Source organism: Oncorhynchus mykiss, chromosome 5, assembly GCF_057628025.1.
Source record: "Oncorhynchus mykiss isolate SJ-2025 chromosome 5, ASM5762802v1, whole genome shotgun sequence".
NCBI classification, from domain to species: Eukaryota; Metazoa; Chordata; class Actinopteri; order Salmoniformes; family Salmonidae; genus Oncorhynchus; species Oncorhynchus mykiss.
Window position 1 is genome coordinate 46501166 of NC_143026.1, and position 19910 is coordinate 46521075.

Consider the following 19910-nt stretch of genomic DNA (forward strand, 5'->3'; position numbering starts at 1 on the left):
AAGTTCCATATGTTTCAAAAACCGTATCGCAACCGATGATTATTGAAGTTTCTAAATGTTAAAACAGTGCTTATTAAAGCTGAGAATCCTTGGGATAAGGCAGAATGCCTTGTTTAATGTCTTTGGTTCTCGAGAACAATGGAATATCCTGTATGGAAATGTGCCATAAGGGTATGTGTTTTTTTACATAGGCTTTTATTTTAACCAAAGACCCTTTGGTCAGAGAATAAATAAATAATTGAATAATTACTGATATTTACCCACGGTCAAAATGTTTCTCATCACGGTGTGATGTATTTCTGTCACAGTGTGAGCCATTAACACTCTCTTACTGAACTTTGTGTCCTGTAGTGTTAGATAAAGCTCGAGATAACGGGTTTAAAGCAATGCTAGGGCGCCATCTGGTGGTTAATACGAATACCACGTTTAAAATGCCCTTTATGTCCCTCGTGGCGTCCCGTAGTCAACCCTTTACTCTCTCGACTCCCCGTATTGAACACATGTGTGGAAATAACAACAGCATGGCAAGCCAGGGACTCACTTACGATGGTTGTAATTTTTTCAGACAACGACTAGTGTTGTCAACTCTAAGTGGCAAAAGAGTCAAAATCAGAAACATACGATCTAAAGACGATAACCCAGGACTTAGAGGTAAGTGGACTGCAAAACACCAATGTGGCGTCGCATTATTACATATGGCTAGCATTACCTAGCTAGCTGTTACTACGCAGTTAAAGTTCATCCATTACAGCACGCCCAAGTAGACTGAATTGTTGCTTTTTGGCACAAATGCCATATAACTTAATCAACCCGCTAAGTTATTGGACAACATCTAATGCATGATACAGTAGGATCATAGCTACATAACAATGAATATTCATTGATCATTTTTGAGGGTTTTGTTAGTTAACATTAGCTAGGCAGCAGTCACTACCCAGCTAGCATTTGTGTTCAACCAAAGACTTAACACTCCTTTGGTTCAGCTCTATAGAAAATCATGCTTCTATAAACACACACCCTTAATTCTGCAAAATATCCCATAGCTGTTTGTAGACAGTCAAGTAAATGCTGCATGTGCCTAATAAATAGATAAGGTTGTAATTGGGGTTGAGCACACTTTTATTGACATGTTTTTTTTGTGTATGTTCTAGATTTTGAAGCCAGCTTCATCCGGCTTCTGGACAAGGTAACCAATGGGACCAGAATAGAAATCAACCAAACAGGTAAACCATGGGCAGATGGATACACAGACCCCAGCGTCTGTCGTGCTCACTACTGAATTCCAATGTCATTGGGTTTGTTTGTACTCTGCAGCCACCTAACTTTTGAATGCATGATGCATGCATATACACAACTGTCCTTGGCAGGACCTCAGTTTTACACACACTTCAGTCGTCGTCACACACACACACAGGTCAGCACATGTTTGAAGGGGCAAGTTATTGACAGTGGGAAAACAGGAAGGAACTCATCAGCCCTTCCAGGAGAATGAACATGGTATTACCGAAAACAGGTCATATTTTGTAATCCTGAGCCTGATTTTCTTTTCTGGTTGTAACATGAATGTTGCAGTTCAGCTCTTGAATGTTTTTTTTTTTATATGTTGCGAAATGTTTCCATATGTTTTGGAGACCGTGGCGCCGCGGCACCCCCGACAGTGTCATTGATGTTGGAACGCAGCATTTGCGAGGCGTGATATGCACATGCTAGCGTGGGTGTAGTTGCATATGTGTACATGCTCCGAATGTCTGCTTTTGATGTTGTTCCTAGGCGTTTCTGCGTCCATTTTTCAACTCCTTAGACCCAGAGACCAGGCAGGCCAGACTGATATCCCTGTCCTGGGCCATGTTTATAAGGGCACATCGTAGCAGGGCACACTACAACAGAAAACAACAAACTGTGCTTCAATTGGACAACTGTATGTACTACCATCCAGTTTGAAAACATTCTTTCCGCACTGAAAACAACCCTCTCCTCTCTCTGCCCTGTAGGTACGGTGCTGTTCTACCAGCCGGGCCTGCTCTATGGTGGTGTGGTGGAACATGAGTGTAACACCCAGCGGTCTGTGGGTTACTACCTGGAAGCTCTACTCATGCTGGCTCCCTTCATGAAGAACCCTTTGAAGGCTGTGCTGAAGGGGGTCACCAATGACCCTACTGACCCCTCGGTTAGACCCATGTTCCCTTTCTTATATATACATGTGTAGCGGCTGGCTAAGGGGCAGTTAAAAAGATTTGTGGGGTGGGGGAGTGGTCCAAAATAGCAGAGGATTGACAAACGTATTTATTTTTGCTTTGTGTGGGTGTTTTTTAAATGTATTCATTGGGCACAGGGGAAGGTAATGTGTGTTTTCCCTGATTTACATTCACCTTTTTGCAAGTTTTACCATATTATTTCTTCCACCCTAGCCACATTTCCTCATCTGCTTGCAGATCAAGGTGTTTTGGTACTTCCCTTATGCACTATGCTTTTCCCTCGCGCTAACAATACCACCTGTCAATATTGTCTGACTGTCTATCCTGCTCTCTATCCACCATTCATGGTGACAATAGTGGTAGGTAGATAATTTGTTCAGAACTGCAATAGGCTAATTAGCAGTCTTATCCCGCATGTGGCGGGTCATCGTTCTCTCAAGTCGTCCTTTCCAGCAGCCTAACCCCCTTGCATCCCACTGCTGGATTGTTTCTGGTTCTAAGTAGGGTTGGTCTTGGTCGGTCCCTGGATGGAAGACCAGATGCTACTGGAAGTAGTGTTGGAGGGCCAGTAGGAGGCACCCTTCCTTCGGGTCTAAAAAAACAAACATATCCCAAATGCCCCAGGGCAGTGATTGGAGACATTGCCCTGTGTAGGGTGCCATCTTACGGATGGGGTGTTTACTAAATATGTGGTCACTAAATATCGCGTGGCACTTATCGTAAGATTAGGGGTGTTAACCTCAGTGTCCTGGCTAAATTCCCAATCTTTCCCTAATACTTTTTTTTGTTCATTTTCTTTTCACTACTACTACTCACTGTTTATTATCTACGAATAGTCCCTTTACCCCTACCCACAGTACATGTACAAATGACCTTGACTAACCTGTACCCCCGCACATTGACTCAGTACCGGTACCCCCCCATATATAGCCTCGTTATTGTTACTTTTTATTTAAAAAATGTTTAACTTTAGTGTATTTAGTAAATATTTCCTTAACTGTATTTCTTTAACTGCGTTGTTGGTTAGGGGCTTGTAAGTAAGCATTTCACGGTAAGGTCTATCTGTTGTATTCGGCGCATGTGACAAATAACATTTTATTGGATTTGATACCATCATGGCCACCTAATCATGCCCAGCTTCCAATTGGTTCATCAATCCCCCCTCCTCTCCCCTGTAACTATTCCCCTGGTCATTGCTGTAAACGAGTGTTTTCTCAGTTAACTTATCTGGTAAAATATATAATAATGTGGCCACACATGCTCCCAGTAACACTCCGTCTGCTCTGCCTCCTCTACCATCTGAGCATCTGTTCCTCGCACTTCTAGAACATTTCAATATAGCCAAAATATTTAAAATTTAAAGTGTATTACCTTTTTATGTTTGGCATAAACACAACCAGTGACAATGTTTTAATCTGATTAGGCTACTTCAAAAGTCTCCTGTAGGTTACCTGCGCACGTTTGTCCAACATTTAATTCCAGCATCTGTGCACTGGTCATTTTGAGGAATGGAAAGACATTTTGTTACAAAGCACCAAAAAGTTTAATGAGATTGTCAAGCCTTCAAAAACTGGGTACAAGATGGGGAGGGATGAATTTTCTGTTTGTCAAGGTTTTAAGTAGCTATGTTTTTAGGGCTGTGACAATACCAGTATCGCAATATGTTTTTCATGACAAAAAAATGAAAACATGAAGCAGATCAAATGCTTTGGTCCTCAACCTGCTTTATGTAAAATATTCTGTGCTATAGTTTGGAAAATAATACGTGAGACTGGCTGACGAGACTTTTGTTTCCAACATTAGGGTAGTTTTTCTGAAGAAGTTAAATCCGCTATGTGTTTTGTTTCCATGCCACGATATTAATGAGTATCGCCATACGGCTATGTTTCCATTTACTTGTCCAGTGAGTTTGTTGTTGTAGACGTTTAGAAAGTTCGCATAGAAAATAGATGCAACAATTGCCTGCTAGGTTGCGTTTCCATTTAAGTATCTTGAAAAACCGCTGGACATAATGACGTCGCACTTTAAACAAGTTTTCGCTTAAACTTAATTAAATGTCGAGTCAAAATGTAGGGGTTGAAGTGTTTCCATGACCTATTTAGGGCAACTGCGCATCAAATAAATTGGCGGCAGCCTATATGCCCAAACGCCTATCTTGTTTCATGCCTCGAGTAGCCTGTGAAAGCCAGCATGGATAGAATGCAATAATTGACTAATATTCAAATAATTCCCATGAGCCAATGTATCGCCACGGTCCGTGCCATGGGGAAACTTGCCAGCGTTTTGGGCGTTCTTAAAAGTCAGGTCGGGACAATCCGTGTCCTGTAAAGAACCCTCGTTTTTATAGTTGGGAAGGGGGGGGGGGGGAATGATTTTGCAAGCAGTAGGCATTTAGAATTAAAAGTGGAGCTAATAGTTCGTTACATGATGACATCGTGTGCCCTGCGTACCTTCAAACTTATTCTGCAATCATAATTTATTCGAAACACCTTGTCGCAATAATGTTAGCCAAAAGAAAGATCCGCCCCTGTCGAACGAATACAAATGTTGTCGATCTTTAGAAAATGTCTCCCATCTGCTGTTTCCATTTTATACTACCGTTCAAAAGTTTGGGGTCTCTTAGAAATGCCCTTGTTTTGAAAGAAAAACCATTTTGACCATTCTAACAATATCAAATGGATCAGGAATACAGTGTACTTAAATAACTATTGTAGCTGGAAACAGCTTTTACATTTTTTTAATGGAATATCTACATAGGCGTACAGAGGCCCATTTATCAGCAACCATCACTCCTGTGTTCCAATGGCATGTTGTGTTAGCTAATCGAAGTTTATCGTTTTAGAAGGCTAATTGATCATTAGAAAACCCTTTTGCAATTATGTTAGCACAGCTGAAAACTCTTGTGCTAGTTAAAGAAGCAATGCAACTGGCTTTCTTTAGACTAGTTGAGTATCAGGAGCATCGGCATTTGTGGGTTCGATTACAGGCTCAAAATGACCAGAAACAAAGAACTTAGCGAAATGCTGACGTGCACTTTGAACATGTTAGAATAACTGTCCACGTTTACTCTTCCTCTGCCAACAAGATGAGTAACGAAGTGCGAAATCACTAGCCTATGTCAATCTGCTATAGTTGAAAACTTTAAGCTACCTGTGATATTGGTCAGCTTGTCGATTAAAGTAATAGCCTATTCCCAACAGACTCTGGGACAGTCGTGGGACAATGGATCCCAAATTCATATAACCAGTAGGCGTAGGTTACATCAAAATGTAAAAAGGGACGTCTGATACAACGGATCAGAACGTTTAGCTTAAAATGTTGATAAACTATTATTTCTTCACATAAGTGCAGCAATGCGCACAAGGCAGTAAGCTTATGCGTGAATGTTCCATAATGCAATTAGCTGGGAAACACTGTTGTCAAAAGGGCACTACGCATGTGAGCGGTTTCATGTGACGGAGATGAAAATATCCGTTTGACATTTAGAAAGAGAGGAGATCTAATGGGGCTACTTTGATGCAAGAAAGAAAGGCGTCATAATATTTATTAAAACGTTCCGGTTTCAAACAACTAAGTATATGTTTTCCAGTTCATTGCAAAGTGGTGTGTGACGCGCTGATGAAGCCTTCCTTCCTTGTCCGTTTGATGCAGCGTTCAAAAGAATACACTGAAGTCAGAGAGTTCAGAGTTCAAGACGACTGGGGGGGGGGGGGTGGTGGTATGATTTGACCTAGTATTTTTCAGAGTTCCCAGTTGTCATGAAAAGCACCACAAGATGCTGCCAATTAGCATCAAAATATAAAAAAAAATAGGATTTCCCCTAGCTGATCATTGTCTACAGCCGGCTTTGGTCGTAAAATAATGCAACAGTTGGGGAGAGTGAGCTTGTCCATGGTGGTCGGCAATCCCTCAGCCTTCTTGCCATGCGTGGCATTGACTGTGCCACAAGTTAATTCAATGAGGGGGAGGGGGAGGGCGCATTGTTTTTGTTTGTAAAACATAGTTGGCGGAATTGTCCTTTAAATTGTTCTGATGCAGGGGGTTGTGATTTCCACTCGGTCACACATGCTGAATGGAGACGTGCTCGTAAACGTTGTATAAGTGGAAAACCAAACCTCTTCTCTCGCCCTTTCTTCCAGGTTGACCAACTCAAGTATACGTCCATTCCTGTGATGAAGAGGTTTGGGATTGATGGAGAGGGGCTGGAACTGAAGGTGAGGCTTTTAGAGAACATTCCTAGCATTACTGTGTATGGGTTTACCTGTCTTCATATGACATACAGTATAACTGCTATCTTTGTCTGGGACTCTTCGTTGGTATGTGGTGGAATGTGTTCTTGGTATAATGTTTTGTTGTAGAGACTTTTTTTGCAACTTGCCAGGCTTTTGGAAGAATTGATTCTGAATGATTTTACCTGGTTAAATAAATAAAGACGATTGTGTTTCCTGTGTCCAGGTAGTGAAAAGGGGGATGGCTCCAGGTGGGGGAGGCGAGGTACTGTTTACGTGTCCCGTTCGCAAGACTCTCCGTCCCGTCCAACTGTCAGAGCCTGGCAAGATCAAGCGGATCAGAGGAATAGCGTATCTTTTTCAGTCTCTTAATTAAATGTTTTGAATCTTTTGTCCTTTCTCTTATGGTGTTGTCGAGAGTCTTGACACCAGCAAAATGTCTGGCAGTTAGGTCTTTTTGTCTTTGTTTACGTTCTTGTATTTTTCTGTCATTGCCACCTTGCTTTACCTGGCTCATATAACACAACTTTATTGATCCGTTATACGGAGACAATGGAAATTGTTACACACCTTGACATTGGTCGTACAGATACTCTGTTAGAGTCTCTCCACAGATGGCCAACAGAATAGTGGACTCTGCCAGAAGCATACTGAATAAATTCATTCCTGATATCTACATCTACACAGACCACATGAAGGGGGACAAGTCTGGAAAGTAAGTCACCTCCCAGCCTGTGTCATATTCATTCGTCCATAGCGTAGGAAAACGAAGGTAACCCCTCTCCGTTTCAGTCAACCGTGGTCTTCCTCTGGTGCTGTGACTTTGGCCACTAGATGGGGCTATAGTTAAGAGACGCTGGAAGATTTACTTTTCAAGAAAGGAGGCGGCAAACTACTCAACTAGGGATGTTAATTGGCTAGCTGCCGAAAATCCATTTGACCGGTCATGCTTATTGGTCTATAGGTTCATTTGTATAGTTTAGTGGAATGAAATTGGACCGTGTGTATTTCTGTTAGTTCGTCTAGTATCTTATTTATCACATGCACACCAGACGGTGGAAATTCAGTGGAATAATATCACCTGTCGGAACAGCGAGAGCGGCAGCCAATTGCTGCTGGAGTGAAACGTGCTCTTATAAGCCCAGTCATTGCGCAACCATTCAAGATGCAAGTTAAAAGTAGTTTTGATGGCCTTGATGAAAAGGAGGATTCTTTTTATTTCTCATCTCCTAATTGAAGCCCGTCCTGCATTTGAGTGCAGAGGCAATACGTTTGGCAGGCTCTCGGCATGTTACCTGCCACCGTGCAATTAGAGGCAGTGTGCATTTTCGAAACATATACTTCACTGTTTGAAACCTGGTTGAAGTTTTACTTCAAATTATGAGACAATGTCTTACCCGCTTCAAAGTAGCCTAGCCAAAATCCGACCATAGAAACATGGAGGCAATTATTTAATAAGGACTTCCTCCATATGCCATTGAAAACAGGATTTCTCTCCCGTTCTATTGGTTTTCATATAAACTTTCTTTCGCTGTCCAGAAGCCAAAGGCGCAATCCTAGTAACGTTATCAACCCATCCACCGCATCGTTCGATTCGCCCTCTAAGTTCCTAACGGAGCTTTTCATCTCTGTCACATGTGGAACCTCTCGCATCAGGTGTGCTGTTTAGAACTGTGTTTTCCAGTGAATTGCATTTTGGCAAATGTTTTACATTGCCTGCATCATTAGTAGTTGTTAAATAATATACACTACATGACCAAAAGTATGTGGACACCTGCTCATTCCAAAATCATGGCCATCAATATTGAGTTAGTCTCCCCCCCCCCCCCCCCCCCCCCTTGCTGCTTTAACAGCCTCCACTCTTCTGGGAAGTCTTCCACTCGATGTTGAAAGATTGCTGCAGGGACTTGCTTTCATTCAGCATAGGCGAGGTTGGGCACTGATGTTGGGCGACTATTCCTGGCTCGCAGTCGGCATTCCAATTTATCCCAAAGGTGTTCGAGGGGGTTGAGGTGAAGACAATGTCATTGTATGCTGTAGCGTTAAGATTTCCCTTCACTGGAACTAAGGGTCCTAGCCCGAACCATGTCAAATTAGCCCCAGGCCATTTATTCCTCCTCCACCAAACTTTACAGTTGGCAGTATGCATTGGGTCAAGGCAGCGTTCTCCTGGCATACGTCAAACCCAGATTCGTCCGTCAGATGTTGAAGCGCGATTAATCACTCCAGAGAATGTGTTTCCACTGCTCCAGAGTCCAATGGCGGCGAGCTTTACGCCACACTAGCCGACGCTTGGCATTGCGCTTGGTGATCTTATGCTTGTGTGCGGCTGCTCGGTCATGGAAACCCATTTCATGAAGCTCCCGACGAACAGTTCTTGTGCTGACGTTGCTTCGAGGCAGTTTGGAATTCGCTCGTGAGTGTTGCAAAATACAATTTTTGGGCGCTATGCACTTCAGCACTCGGCAGTCCCGTTCTGTAGTCTTGTGTGGCCTACCACTTTGCGGCTGAGCCGTTGGCTTCCCTAGACGTTTCACTCCACACAAACAGTACCTACAATTGACCAAAATGTGCATCCCTAATCAAAATCGATTAACAATGTTCCCCTTTGATGATCTTAGTTTTCACTGCTTAATCAACTGCCAAAGCATACATTTCTGATGAGGCACAATCTGTTTATCATAGGAAACATTTGTCATCAGTCATGTTGATCACTCGTGCTGAGCGATTATAATAGTTTTTTGATTTGGGTTATAAATGATTATTTTTTTTACATTTAAATGCATTGTGGGTTGAGTGATGTAACAATACAGAATAAAATGATTAAAGTCCCATGATGGTAGTGACTGCCCAGTACTACTACTCACATGACTTTACTAAAATGTTTTTGTTGTGTATATTACATTTGTTTTAGGCCTATTTGATGTCTTGGAACGAAATAGCAAAGTCCTCATCTCTATAGAGCTGCTGACTATGCTGTCTGACAACCACTATTTTAGTAGTTCTTAACGTAAATAAGGCATACGTTTATGACTGCTGAATACCAACTATCGATCTGAGATCATGTATTTTCGGGTAGAGGCACCTCACAAAACAACTGCTCTCTCCCTCGCGATTGTGCATTTTTCTGGCCCTTCTCTCAGACCAGCAGGTGCGGATTATGGTCATGGATTATGGTCATTGTAGTTAATTACCATATTTTCTGCGCTAAACTACGTAGAAAATTGTAGGATCTGATTAATCTAGAGATGGAATTACGATAATGGAACAGATGTCGGGTCAGTTCGTTTTAAAAATGGAAAAATCACAGAAATGTTGGTTAATCGCTCAGCGCTAATGGTCGCACTAACAAAAGTGGTTTTAGTCCACTTCAAGGTTCAAGGGTACTGTTTCGAGTAGCAAATAGTAGCTAGCGTTTCACTTAGTGACGCATACACGCATTGATAAGGTTGTTTTCCCCAGAAAGCCGTTCAATCACGGACGATTTCTCTCCCTCAGGTCTCCGGGCTTTGGCCTGACCTTGGTGGCTGAGACCCTGAACGGGACGTTCCTTAGTGCAGAGCAGGTGTCCACCCCCCAGGGGCAGGGAGACCCTGTGCTGCCTGAGGACCTGGGAAGAAACTGTGCCAAGCTACTGCTGGAGGAGATCTACAGGGTGGGTGACACACAAACAAACACACACACCATCAATCGAAACCCAAGCCAAAGGGCGTGGTGCACTTTTTTTGTACTGGTCCCACCCGGGAATCAAACCCGCAACCCTGGTGTTGCAAGCGCCATGCTCTACCAGCTGAGCCACTCAGGACTCCTGTAAAATGTGTTTTAAATCGACTTGTAGCCCTCAAGTCAAGTTGAAGCTCTTGTTGACTTTAAATGTACTATTTAACCTTTTATTTAACCATAAGGTCCCATGGAGATCAGAAAACCTTTTTCCCAAGGGACACCTGGACTATCATGTCTAACTGTCATTACAGCGGTTGAGTACATACCGGACATTAAGTGTCTGGACTTGTTAATTCACACATTCAAATCACCATCTGTTTTAAGGCTAAATGTTTGCTATTCTCAGTGTGCGGTGTTTACCCTCAGTGACGCAAACAGACTATCATGTCTAACAGTCATTACAGCTGTTGAGTACATACCAGACATACCAGACACGTTTACTCTCACAGAGCGAGTGAGACATCCGTCTCTCAGATAGAGTTCAGACTCAGCTCATCGTTACAGGGAATGTGGGTAAACATGTAAACAAACAGTGTCCTGCATGTTGTGATTGAGTCAAGCCCTCAACTGTGTTACAGAGACATACAGTGCCTTGCGAAAGTATTCGGCCCCCTTGAACTTTGCGTCCTTTTGCCACATTTCAGGCTTCAAACATAAAGATATAAAACTGTATTTTTCTTGTGAAGAATCAACAACAAGTGGGACACAATCATGAAGTGGAACGACATTTATTGGATATTTCAAACTATTTTAACAAATCAAAAACTGAAAAATTGGGTGTGCAAAATTATTCAGCCCCTTTACTTTCAGTGCAGTAAACTCTCTCCAGAAGTTCAGTGAGGATCTCTGAATGATCCAATATTGACCTAAATGACTAATGATGATAAATACAATCCACCTGTGTGTAATCAAGTCTCCGTATAAATGCACCTGCACTGTGATAGTCTCAGAGGTCCGTTAAAAGCGCAGAGAGCATCATGAAGAACAAGGAACACACCAGGCAGGTCCGAGATACTGTTGTGAAGAAGTTTAAAGCCGGATTTGGATACAAAAATATTTCCCAAGCTTTAAACATCCCAAGGAGCACTGTGCAAGCGATAATATTGAAATGGAAGGAGTATCAGACCACTGCAAATCTACCAAGACCTGGCCGTCCCTCTAAACTTTCAGCTCATACAAGGAGAAGACTGATCAGAGATGCAGCCAAGAGGCCCATGATCACTCTGGATGAACTGCAGAGATCTACAGCTGAGGTGGGAGACTCTGTCCATAGGACAACAATCAGTCGTATATTGCACAAATCTGGCCTTTATGGAAGAGTGGCAAGAAGAAAGCCATTTCTTAAAGATATCCATGAAAAGTGTTGTTTAAAGTTTGCCACAAGCCACCTGGGAGACACACCAAACATGTGGAAGAAGGTGCTCTGGTCAGATGAAACCAAAATTGAACTTTTTGGCAACAATGCAAAACGTTATGTTTGGCGTAAAAGCAACACAGCTGAACACACCATCCCCACTGTCAAACATGGTGGTGGCAGCATCATGGTTTGGGCCTGCTTTTCTTCAGCAGGGACAGGGAAGATGGTTAAAATTGATGGGAAGATGGATGGAGCCAAATACAGGACCATTCTGGAAGAAAACCTGATGGAGTCGGAGATGGAGATTTGTCTTCCAACAAGACAATGATCCAAAACATAAAGCAAAATCTACAATGGAATGGTTCAAAAATAAACATATCCAGGTGTTAGAATGGCCAAGTCAAAGTCCAGACCTGAATCCAATCGAGAATCTGTGGAAAGAACTGAAAACTGCTGTTCACAAATGCTCTCCATCCAACATCACTGAGCTCGAGCTGTTTTGCAAGGAGGAATGGGAAAAAATGTCAGTCTCTCAATGTGCAAAACTGATAGACATACCCCAAGCGACTTACAGCTGTAATCGCAGCAAAAGGTGGCGCTACAAAGTATTAACTTAAGGGGGCTGAATAATTTTGCATGCCCAATTTTTCAGTTTTTGATTTGTTAAAGTTTGAAATATCCAATAAATGTCGTTCCACTTCATGATTGTGTCCCACTTGTTGATTCTTCACAAAAAAATACAGTTTTATATCTTTATGTTTGAAGCCTGAAATGTGGCAAAAGGTCGCAAAGTTCAAGGGGACCGAATACTTTCGCAAGGCACTGTATGTGTCTGACAGACCTTAATGTGCTGTGGACATCTGGGCCCGTATTTGCAAAGCGTCTCAGATTAGCAGTGCTCATCTTGGATCAAGTTCCCCCTCTAAATCATTATGATTTAAAAGACTAAACTGATCCTAGATCAACACTCCTTCACGACGCTTTGTGAAAATGAGCCTGGACTTGTATGAGATTACCCGTGCCTGGTCGGTTTTCACGCACGAGTCAGAGACACAAAAAATCTGATTTATGTCAGTCTGTCTATAAAGTGACTGTACCAATCTAGACAACATTACACTGAAGTGCTTTATGTAGCGAGAGTGATTTTATAGTTGATGGTTTCATGAATAAATATGTTCCACGTCTTTAACCAGCGCAATTCTAGAAGTGTTAATGTTTGGTAAGTGGTTAAGGCGATGGATTATAAATTGAGGTTAACGCTATGTCATTGAATGTTATCTATAAGTGGTAATATGATAACGATGTGATGCAAAACTCGCCTCACGTCTTTGAGAATGCACAACTCCCCCAAAGAAAAAGGCAATTATCAACAACAACAAAAAAGCTGCGGAGTCTGACTTCACTTTTCTCCTCCTGACTCACACTGGTCACCCCCTTTTCATAAGAGCATGTGAATCCAGTTAGCCAGAAGAATTTGATGATTTGTTTTGAATGGTGAATATTGTTGCTCACTTCTCTACTAAGCTAGGCCCGTGGAGAGCGACTGCTTCAATCTCCTCATTGGCCAAGAGGAGGGAAGGGTAAGACTAGGAGATAGAAGAGTCACTGGTGTCTCCTGGGAATGGTTGTTTGAAGCATATAAGGGTGGTTGAGTTTATTTTGGAGGACATGCGATGCACACCTGTGTTTGTTCAGTGGCTAATCAGTAGTGCTGGCTGGCAGGCAGCAAGCGTAGTGGTCGTAGTAAACGGGAGATGTTTTGGAGCCCCTGGTGAGATGAGGGACAAGGAGAGCGGCTGTAAGTAGTGGTCTTTTAATATTTGAATAGTTATTCATCTCTTTTAGAGTTGAAATCAATACAATGCATTTGGCAAATTGTTAAATATGAAATGAAGTAGGTACACTTGAACCTCTCGCTTTTAGATGATTTGATAGTATTCGTCCAGTAACTCACCCATATGTTACCTTAATGTCAGAATGTCTTGCGCTTTGGTGGTTTTCTATGCATGATGACAAACAAGCATGATGTCAGCCTTTTTAAACTTCATATTCTGTGTGGTTGAGGCAGGCTACGCCTACGCATATTAGACAGTGGATTGTAGCACTCCCTTTCCCTTCTTCAAAATATTAGGCAAAATCATTCAAGGTATTTTTCTGGACCTAGGTTACTATAATTCAATTTGACCATTTCTTTTCCACCAGTTGATGAGATGCCAAATACACTGGGGTCTGAAATTATTGACACCGTTGATAAAGATGAGCAAAATGACTAAAATAAATAATACAAATGCTGAACTATATTGTATGCTTAAAAAAAGGGGGAAATGTATATTTTATTCTAATACAATTGCTCTGAGAAATATATTTTGTTCAAGTAATTAAAAAAAATCTCAAAGGTATGGCTTAAAATTGACATACCTGTTTTCAATCACCTCGCGAAGATAATGGCACTGAGGCTTTTTCTTCCCAATTACAATCTTGTCTCATCGCTGCGACTCTCCAACGGGCTCGGGAGATTCGAAGGTTGAGTCATGCGTCCTCCGAAACATGACTCGCCAAACCGCGCTCTTTAACACCCTCTCGCTTAACCCGGAAGCCAGCCGCACCAATGTGTCGGAGGAAACACTGTTCAACTGACGACCAGAGTCAGCCTGTAGGCGCCTGGGCCCGCCACAAGTAGTCGATAGAGCGCAAAAAAAAAATAATGACGTGGAATTGTAATAAAATCGTGTCTTCTAAATGAACTAGTGTATCCCACAGCCATATGGCGTAGCCAGATCAGGGCCTAACATCAGGACAACTGAGTATGCTTTTCTGTTCTTCTGAAATATACATTTTCTTCATGTTTCTTTTAGACCTGTCTAAGATAAATTATGGATTTATTGTGATTGTGTAGGCTATATTAAATGGATTTATTTGACGTTTTAGAATGTGGAAGCTAGGAGATGCTAAACGTGTTTAGGTTAATTAACATTCAATTACCGCAAGACAGGCAGTTATTTGCTTGACAATCACCGGCTGACAAAATGTCATGACCACCACAGCCCTACCCATGATGCAATGTTACTGTTTTAAATGGTAGGTCCAGACCATGCCTTATATGATTTCAACATTTTATCTTATGTCCTTATTCTGTTACATTTTTCATCAGGAGTCAGGACATACCTTTCCTAGACGGATCATCGGGTCAGACTGACTGTCTGGAGATTACAAACAGTGAATTGTTTGGATTCACAGTAGTATCATGGAACACATAATGACTGGAGACAATGTTGCCTTAGTTATTTGAAAAACCGATTTAAGTGATTTAATCATATTCACGCTGATGACCAGATGTTGGGCATAAAGAAGGCCACTGACACTGCATGCTCACATAGCACGGGATTCACAGCCAGACTAGCCTCTGTCGACCAGACTAACCTCTGTGCTCTTCAGTAAATCTAAGATGTTGGGCAACTCTTTTTCTTTTCTAGGGTTGGGCAGCTCTGCTGTGTGCCCTGCAAGACTTTTACTGTGCGGCATCAGTCAAATTCAAACCATCTGTCACCTCATGTCATCACCATCGACGATGGCTGTCAATTATCGTCGATAGACAATGCTATCGCCCAACCGTACTAAAATGTCATATGTCGAGAAGCTACAAGGGGATTGACAGAGATGATTGGACTGTAACCTTGTCTGTCTGGGAAGTCTGAGTACTGAGTACACTTCAGTATTAGAGTTGGTGTATTTGTTGTCTCTACCATGTTAAGATTGTTCATGTTCCAAGTTGGGTTATGTCAATTCTTATTTTTGAATAATAGAATGATCAGGCTAATCTGCTTTTTGTTATCTTCTAAGTAAGGCCGTGCCGCCACATTTGGTCTTATCTTAGAGGGGATTGAGCTTTTTGGGACCTCTCCCCTTGTGACGTCGGTGTGTTATGTTGTTGTTTCTGATGCACTCACCCCCCCCCCCCCCCCCCCCCCCCCCCCCCCCCCCACCCACCACTCTGCGCTCTCTCTTTCAGGGCGGCTGCATCGACTCAGCCAATCAAAGCCTGGCTCTCGTGTACATGACCTTGGGTCAACAAGATGTATCTAAAGTGCTGCTCGGCCACCTCTCTCCATACACGTAAGTTATTTATTTATATATATTTTTTTTACAGTAAGCTGTTTGGCAGGACCTGCGATCCAAAGTTCTCTCCTATAGCTGGAATTTAAACTGGCTGTGGTCAAACAAAAAGGGACTAACCTGACAGTGGAAAGCCAACAAGTTGTTATTTACAATAGTTGTTGTCATTTACGGTAAACCTTTGGCCACATTTTTGTTGAATCTTTTGTTTGACGATTTGTGCAAAAATTTAGGGTGAATGCTTCTGGTTCTTCTACGAACTTCAAAATAATGTTTTATTGGTACATCTGTTTTAATGTTGTATTTAATTATTTTATGAGAACATTTTGAGAAATGAAATCCAATCCATTAATATCCTACAGATGCGGTCGAGAATATTGGCACCCTTGCCCTTTCGAATGGAGCAACATTTTCTGATTTCTCTTTTCAAAACTGGTTGAATGGCTATTTTCTTTACCCTGTAAAAGGCACCTGCAACTTACCACAGGTGAGAAATTACACAGTAAACAAGAATTTTCCTCCAACCAAATTAATTAGTGTTGAATGATTTCGTCCAGGCCATTTTTACTTTAAAGTGAAAATAATACATGTTTGTTTGGATCTAAAAAAAAAAGGATATATAAAACAAATACACATGTGAACACAGTTTTACATTTCAATATATTTTAGAAATAGTGAATCGTGCAAGGGTGACTTTATTTGACTGCATCTGTAATAGAGAAAGTTAAGACTGAGCCATAAAGGTAAATAACTGGTATCCTTCTGTCTAACATTTGTACATGTGTGTTGACATTTGTACATGTTTGTCGTTGTGTGTTTCGATCCCCTGATAGCATGGCAGTGATAATGTGGCTGTCGGGGACAACGGGTTCATTACTCCTTCTCACGCAGGGTTTTTACCGGTCACATTCGCCCACGGTTGGCTCCATGTCAACTACAATTTCGACAATATTTTTCTGTTTAGAAATGTCAATCATCGCTTTCAAACTGGTTTTCGAAACATATGCCCGTGATCAAAATACAACAGGTATTAGTGAAATGCTTACTTACAAGCCCTTAACCAACTATGCAGTTTTAAGAATTAAGAAACTTTTTTTTTTTTATTAAGAGAATAAGAACCTTTTTTTGTTATTTTCAATGACGGCCTAGGAACAGTGGGTTAACTGCCTGTTCAGGGGCAGAATGACAGATTTGTACCTTGTCAGCTCGGGGGTTTGAACTTGCAACCTTACTAGTTCAATGCTCTAACCACTAGGCTACCCTGCCGCCCCCAAATGATTAAAGAGCAGCAGTAAATAACAATAGCAGGGCTATATACAGGGGGTGCTGGTACAGAGTCAATGTGCGAGGTCACCGGTGTTGAGGTAATATGTACATGTAGGTAGTTATTAAAGTGACTTTGCATAGATAATAACAGAGTAGCATCATCATGGGGGGGGGGGGTCAATTTGATTCGATGTTCAGGAGTCTTATGGCTTGGGGGTAGAAGCTGTTTAGAAGCCTCTTGGACCTAGATTTGTCGCTCCGGTACCGCTTGGCGTGCGGTAGCAGAGACAACAATCTATGACTCGGGTGGCTGGAGTCTTTGACCATTTTTAGGGTTTTCCTCTGACACCGCCTGGTGTAGAGGTCCTGGATGGCAGGAAGCTTGGCCCCAGTGATGTACTGGGCCGTACGCACTACCCTTCCCTATCAGCAAGAAAGAATCATTCAAATAAAAAATATACACTTTCTGTCACAGTTTTGCACCTTCATTTGACGAAATACACTTCCTCCCCAGTTACGCGTACACACGCGTGTTCAGAACAAGCTTGATAGCAAATCAAAAAAAAAAATCCATGGCAAAAATGAACATGTGACGCAGACCAAATTCTTTGGTCCTTTAAAAACCTGCTGTATGTAAAACCGTGTGCTATAGCTTGGAAAATAATGACAGCATAATGATGTTTGCTTCCAACATTTTAGGGCTGTTTTCCTAAAGAAGCTAAACGCTTTGTGTTTTGTTTCATTGCCGCAATACTGGTATCGTCCCGGCCCTAACCCTAAAAAGGTGTGTAGTAAAATGATTTCTCTCTGATATGAGTGCCGCAGCAGTCTTAGGCAATGCATCTCAGTGCAAGGGGCGTCACTACAGTCCCTGGTTCGAATCCAGGCTGTATCACATCCGTCCGTGATTGGGAGTCCCATAGGGCGAGGTGCACAATTGGCCCAGCGTCGTCCGGGGTAGGCTGTCATTGTAAGTAAGATTTGTTCTTAACTGGCTTGCATAGTTAAATGAAAGATGCGTTATGTTTCCAAAACCGTATCGCAAGCGATGCATTTTAACATTCAGAACGAGCATCAGGGATCTTTAAAAAAAAACATGTAAAACTCCCCCCGAACAGAAGATGCTATTGTCATTATGAATGGGTTCCAGTCCTCTCAGAGTATGAACTATGAACTGTCCATTTTCAGTTATCATGGTACCGGTGCTGTGTCCCTGTCAAGTACAGTACTATGATAACTGAAGATTGGCAGTGCCATCTCAATGGTTCTCTGATCACCTTCTGAGGCAGCTAGGCAGGACTACAGCTCTCTGTGCTTTTTTTTTTCTGTGAGTGTGGATCGTCCAATTTTGGATTCTGAGTTCTAGGTATTGATGTTCTACAGTATGTTTGGACGGTCCATCCATTTCCTGTTTTGTGTGTGTATATGTTGTTGTGTATGGGTGATCACAAAGACCTTTGAGCTGCTGTTTGGTGTTTTTGAAGGCATTCCAAAGCACACACTGTCCTCGGTCAGTGCTTGTCCCCCGTCATCTACTCTGACATCACACACCGGGTCAGGGGTAGGGTTGCAAAATTTCGGGAATGTTTTGTTCCAGAATTCCAGAAATCCTGGTTGGAGGATTCCAGATTTCCTGCTTATTCCCTCCTAATTTCGGGAATCCTCCAACAGGGATTTCGGGAAAGGGGAATTTATTAAAAGTTCCTGGAATTCTGCCACCCTTGTCAGGGGTCACAGTGCTTCTCAGTATTCCAGTGTTTGATGTTCCCTCTGGCCTTTTTCTAGGATGCTCTGGTGTTTTGTATTTGACTCTGTTGTAAAATAACAAATCTCCCTGAGGTTAGCCTGTCTTGTGTTGTATTGCTGTATTTGAGTAGCCCAACCCACCTAAACTCTCGCTCTCCTCTCAGGATTGAGTTCCTCAGACACATGAGAGACTTCTTCCAGACGATGTTCAAGATCGAGACTCAAAAACCATCGGAGGACGAGAGGAAAGGAGGAGACAAAGTACTGATGACCTGTGTTGGAGCCGGCTATACCAACATCAGCAAATCAATCAAATAAAGACTACAGTATTTTACTACCTGTGTCGTTCTTGAATTGCGGGGGTGTTTGGATAAATCATTTTTTTTCTAGATTTTTATTTAAATGTATTTGGGCACGTTCTAAATCAACAGTCAGCTTAATGATTTTAAATATTTTTTGCCATTTGGATAACATTGTGCAGTAGGAGTAGTAACACCATTAAGACATTTTATGTTGAGGATATTTGTAAATGGAGGTCACGTGCTCAAATCGAAGGTCACGATTAACCCTTAAATGATGTGATCAATTATTTCCCATCATTTAAATTGACTAACACCAAGTGAGTTTTTGGATTTAAACTCACCAAATTATCAATGGTATCCTCAAACTGATGACGTACTAAAAGGGTTTCTTTAATAGGCTCCTCCCATGAGAAATTTGCCACTGGTGGGAATACTCAAGGAACTTATCTTAGAATTTCAAGGCAGTAACCCCAATTACATATTACTGAGGGACAGACATTATACAGTAAGTATTTTAATAGTCTGTTATTGATTGAGACAATATATTAAATACATTTTCACTTTCTTTCAAAATAATAGATACCTCGAAATCCCCAAAACATGTCACTACATTACTCGTCACTACTGGAACAAGACAATTTGCATACTCAAAGTAGATTTTAACAATACGTAAGCTAGGTTTTGCGTTTATGTTGATCATTGATAAACAGTTCAATATAAACAAAACCATGTATGATGTTTAACTATTTGTGTTTTTGTATGGTTGCAAGGGATCTAATTAAAATACGGGAATCTGTAGGACTTCCTCTTGAGCATGAATTATGACCACATTTCCACTATGTTCATAAATTCAGTATTCATTCTATATAGCTGAGCATTTCAAATAGAACTCTTATCGGTCTTTAAATCTACACCACATATACCATGTTGAACAAACATGCATCATTGACAAATAATGACGTCAGAGAGCACAAAACAT

The 19910-nt window shown here is 41.7% G+C and overlaps 1 protein-coding gene across 1 annotated transcript; it reads left to right on the forward strand.

Moving 5' to 3' along the window:
• Positions 1-500: 500 nt before the first annotated feature.
• rcl1 (RNA terminal phosphate cyclase-like 1) lies at positions 501-18962 on the forward strand. Its single transcript, NM_001160621.1, is given in 9 exon segments — positions 501-651; positions 1152-1223; positions 1992-2167; positions 6335-6409; positions 6651-6775; positions 7014-7139; positions 9923-10079; positions 15514-15617; positions 18794-18962. Coding segments are annotated over 9 exon segments (1140 nt in total). The 3' UTR covers positions 18948-18962.
• Positions 18963-19910: the final 948 nt, after the last annotated feature.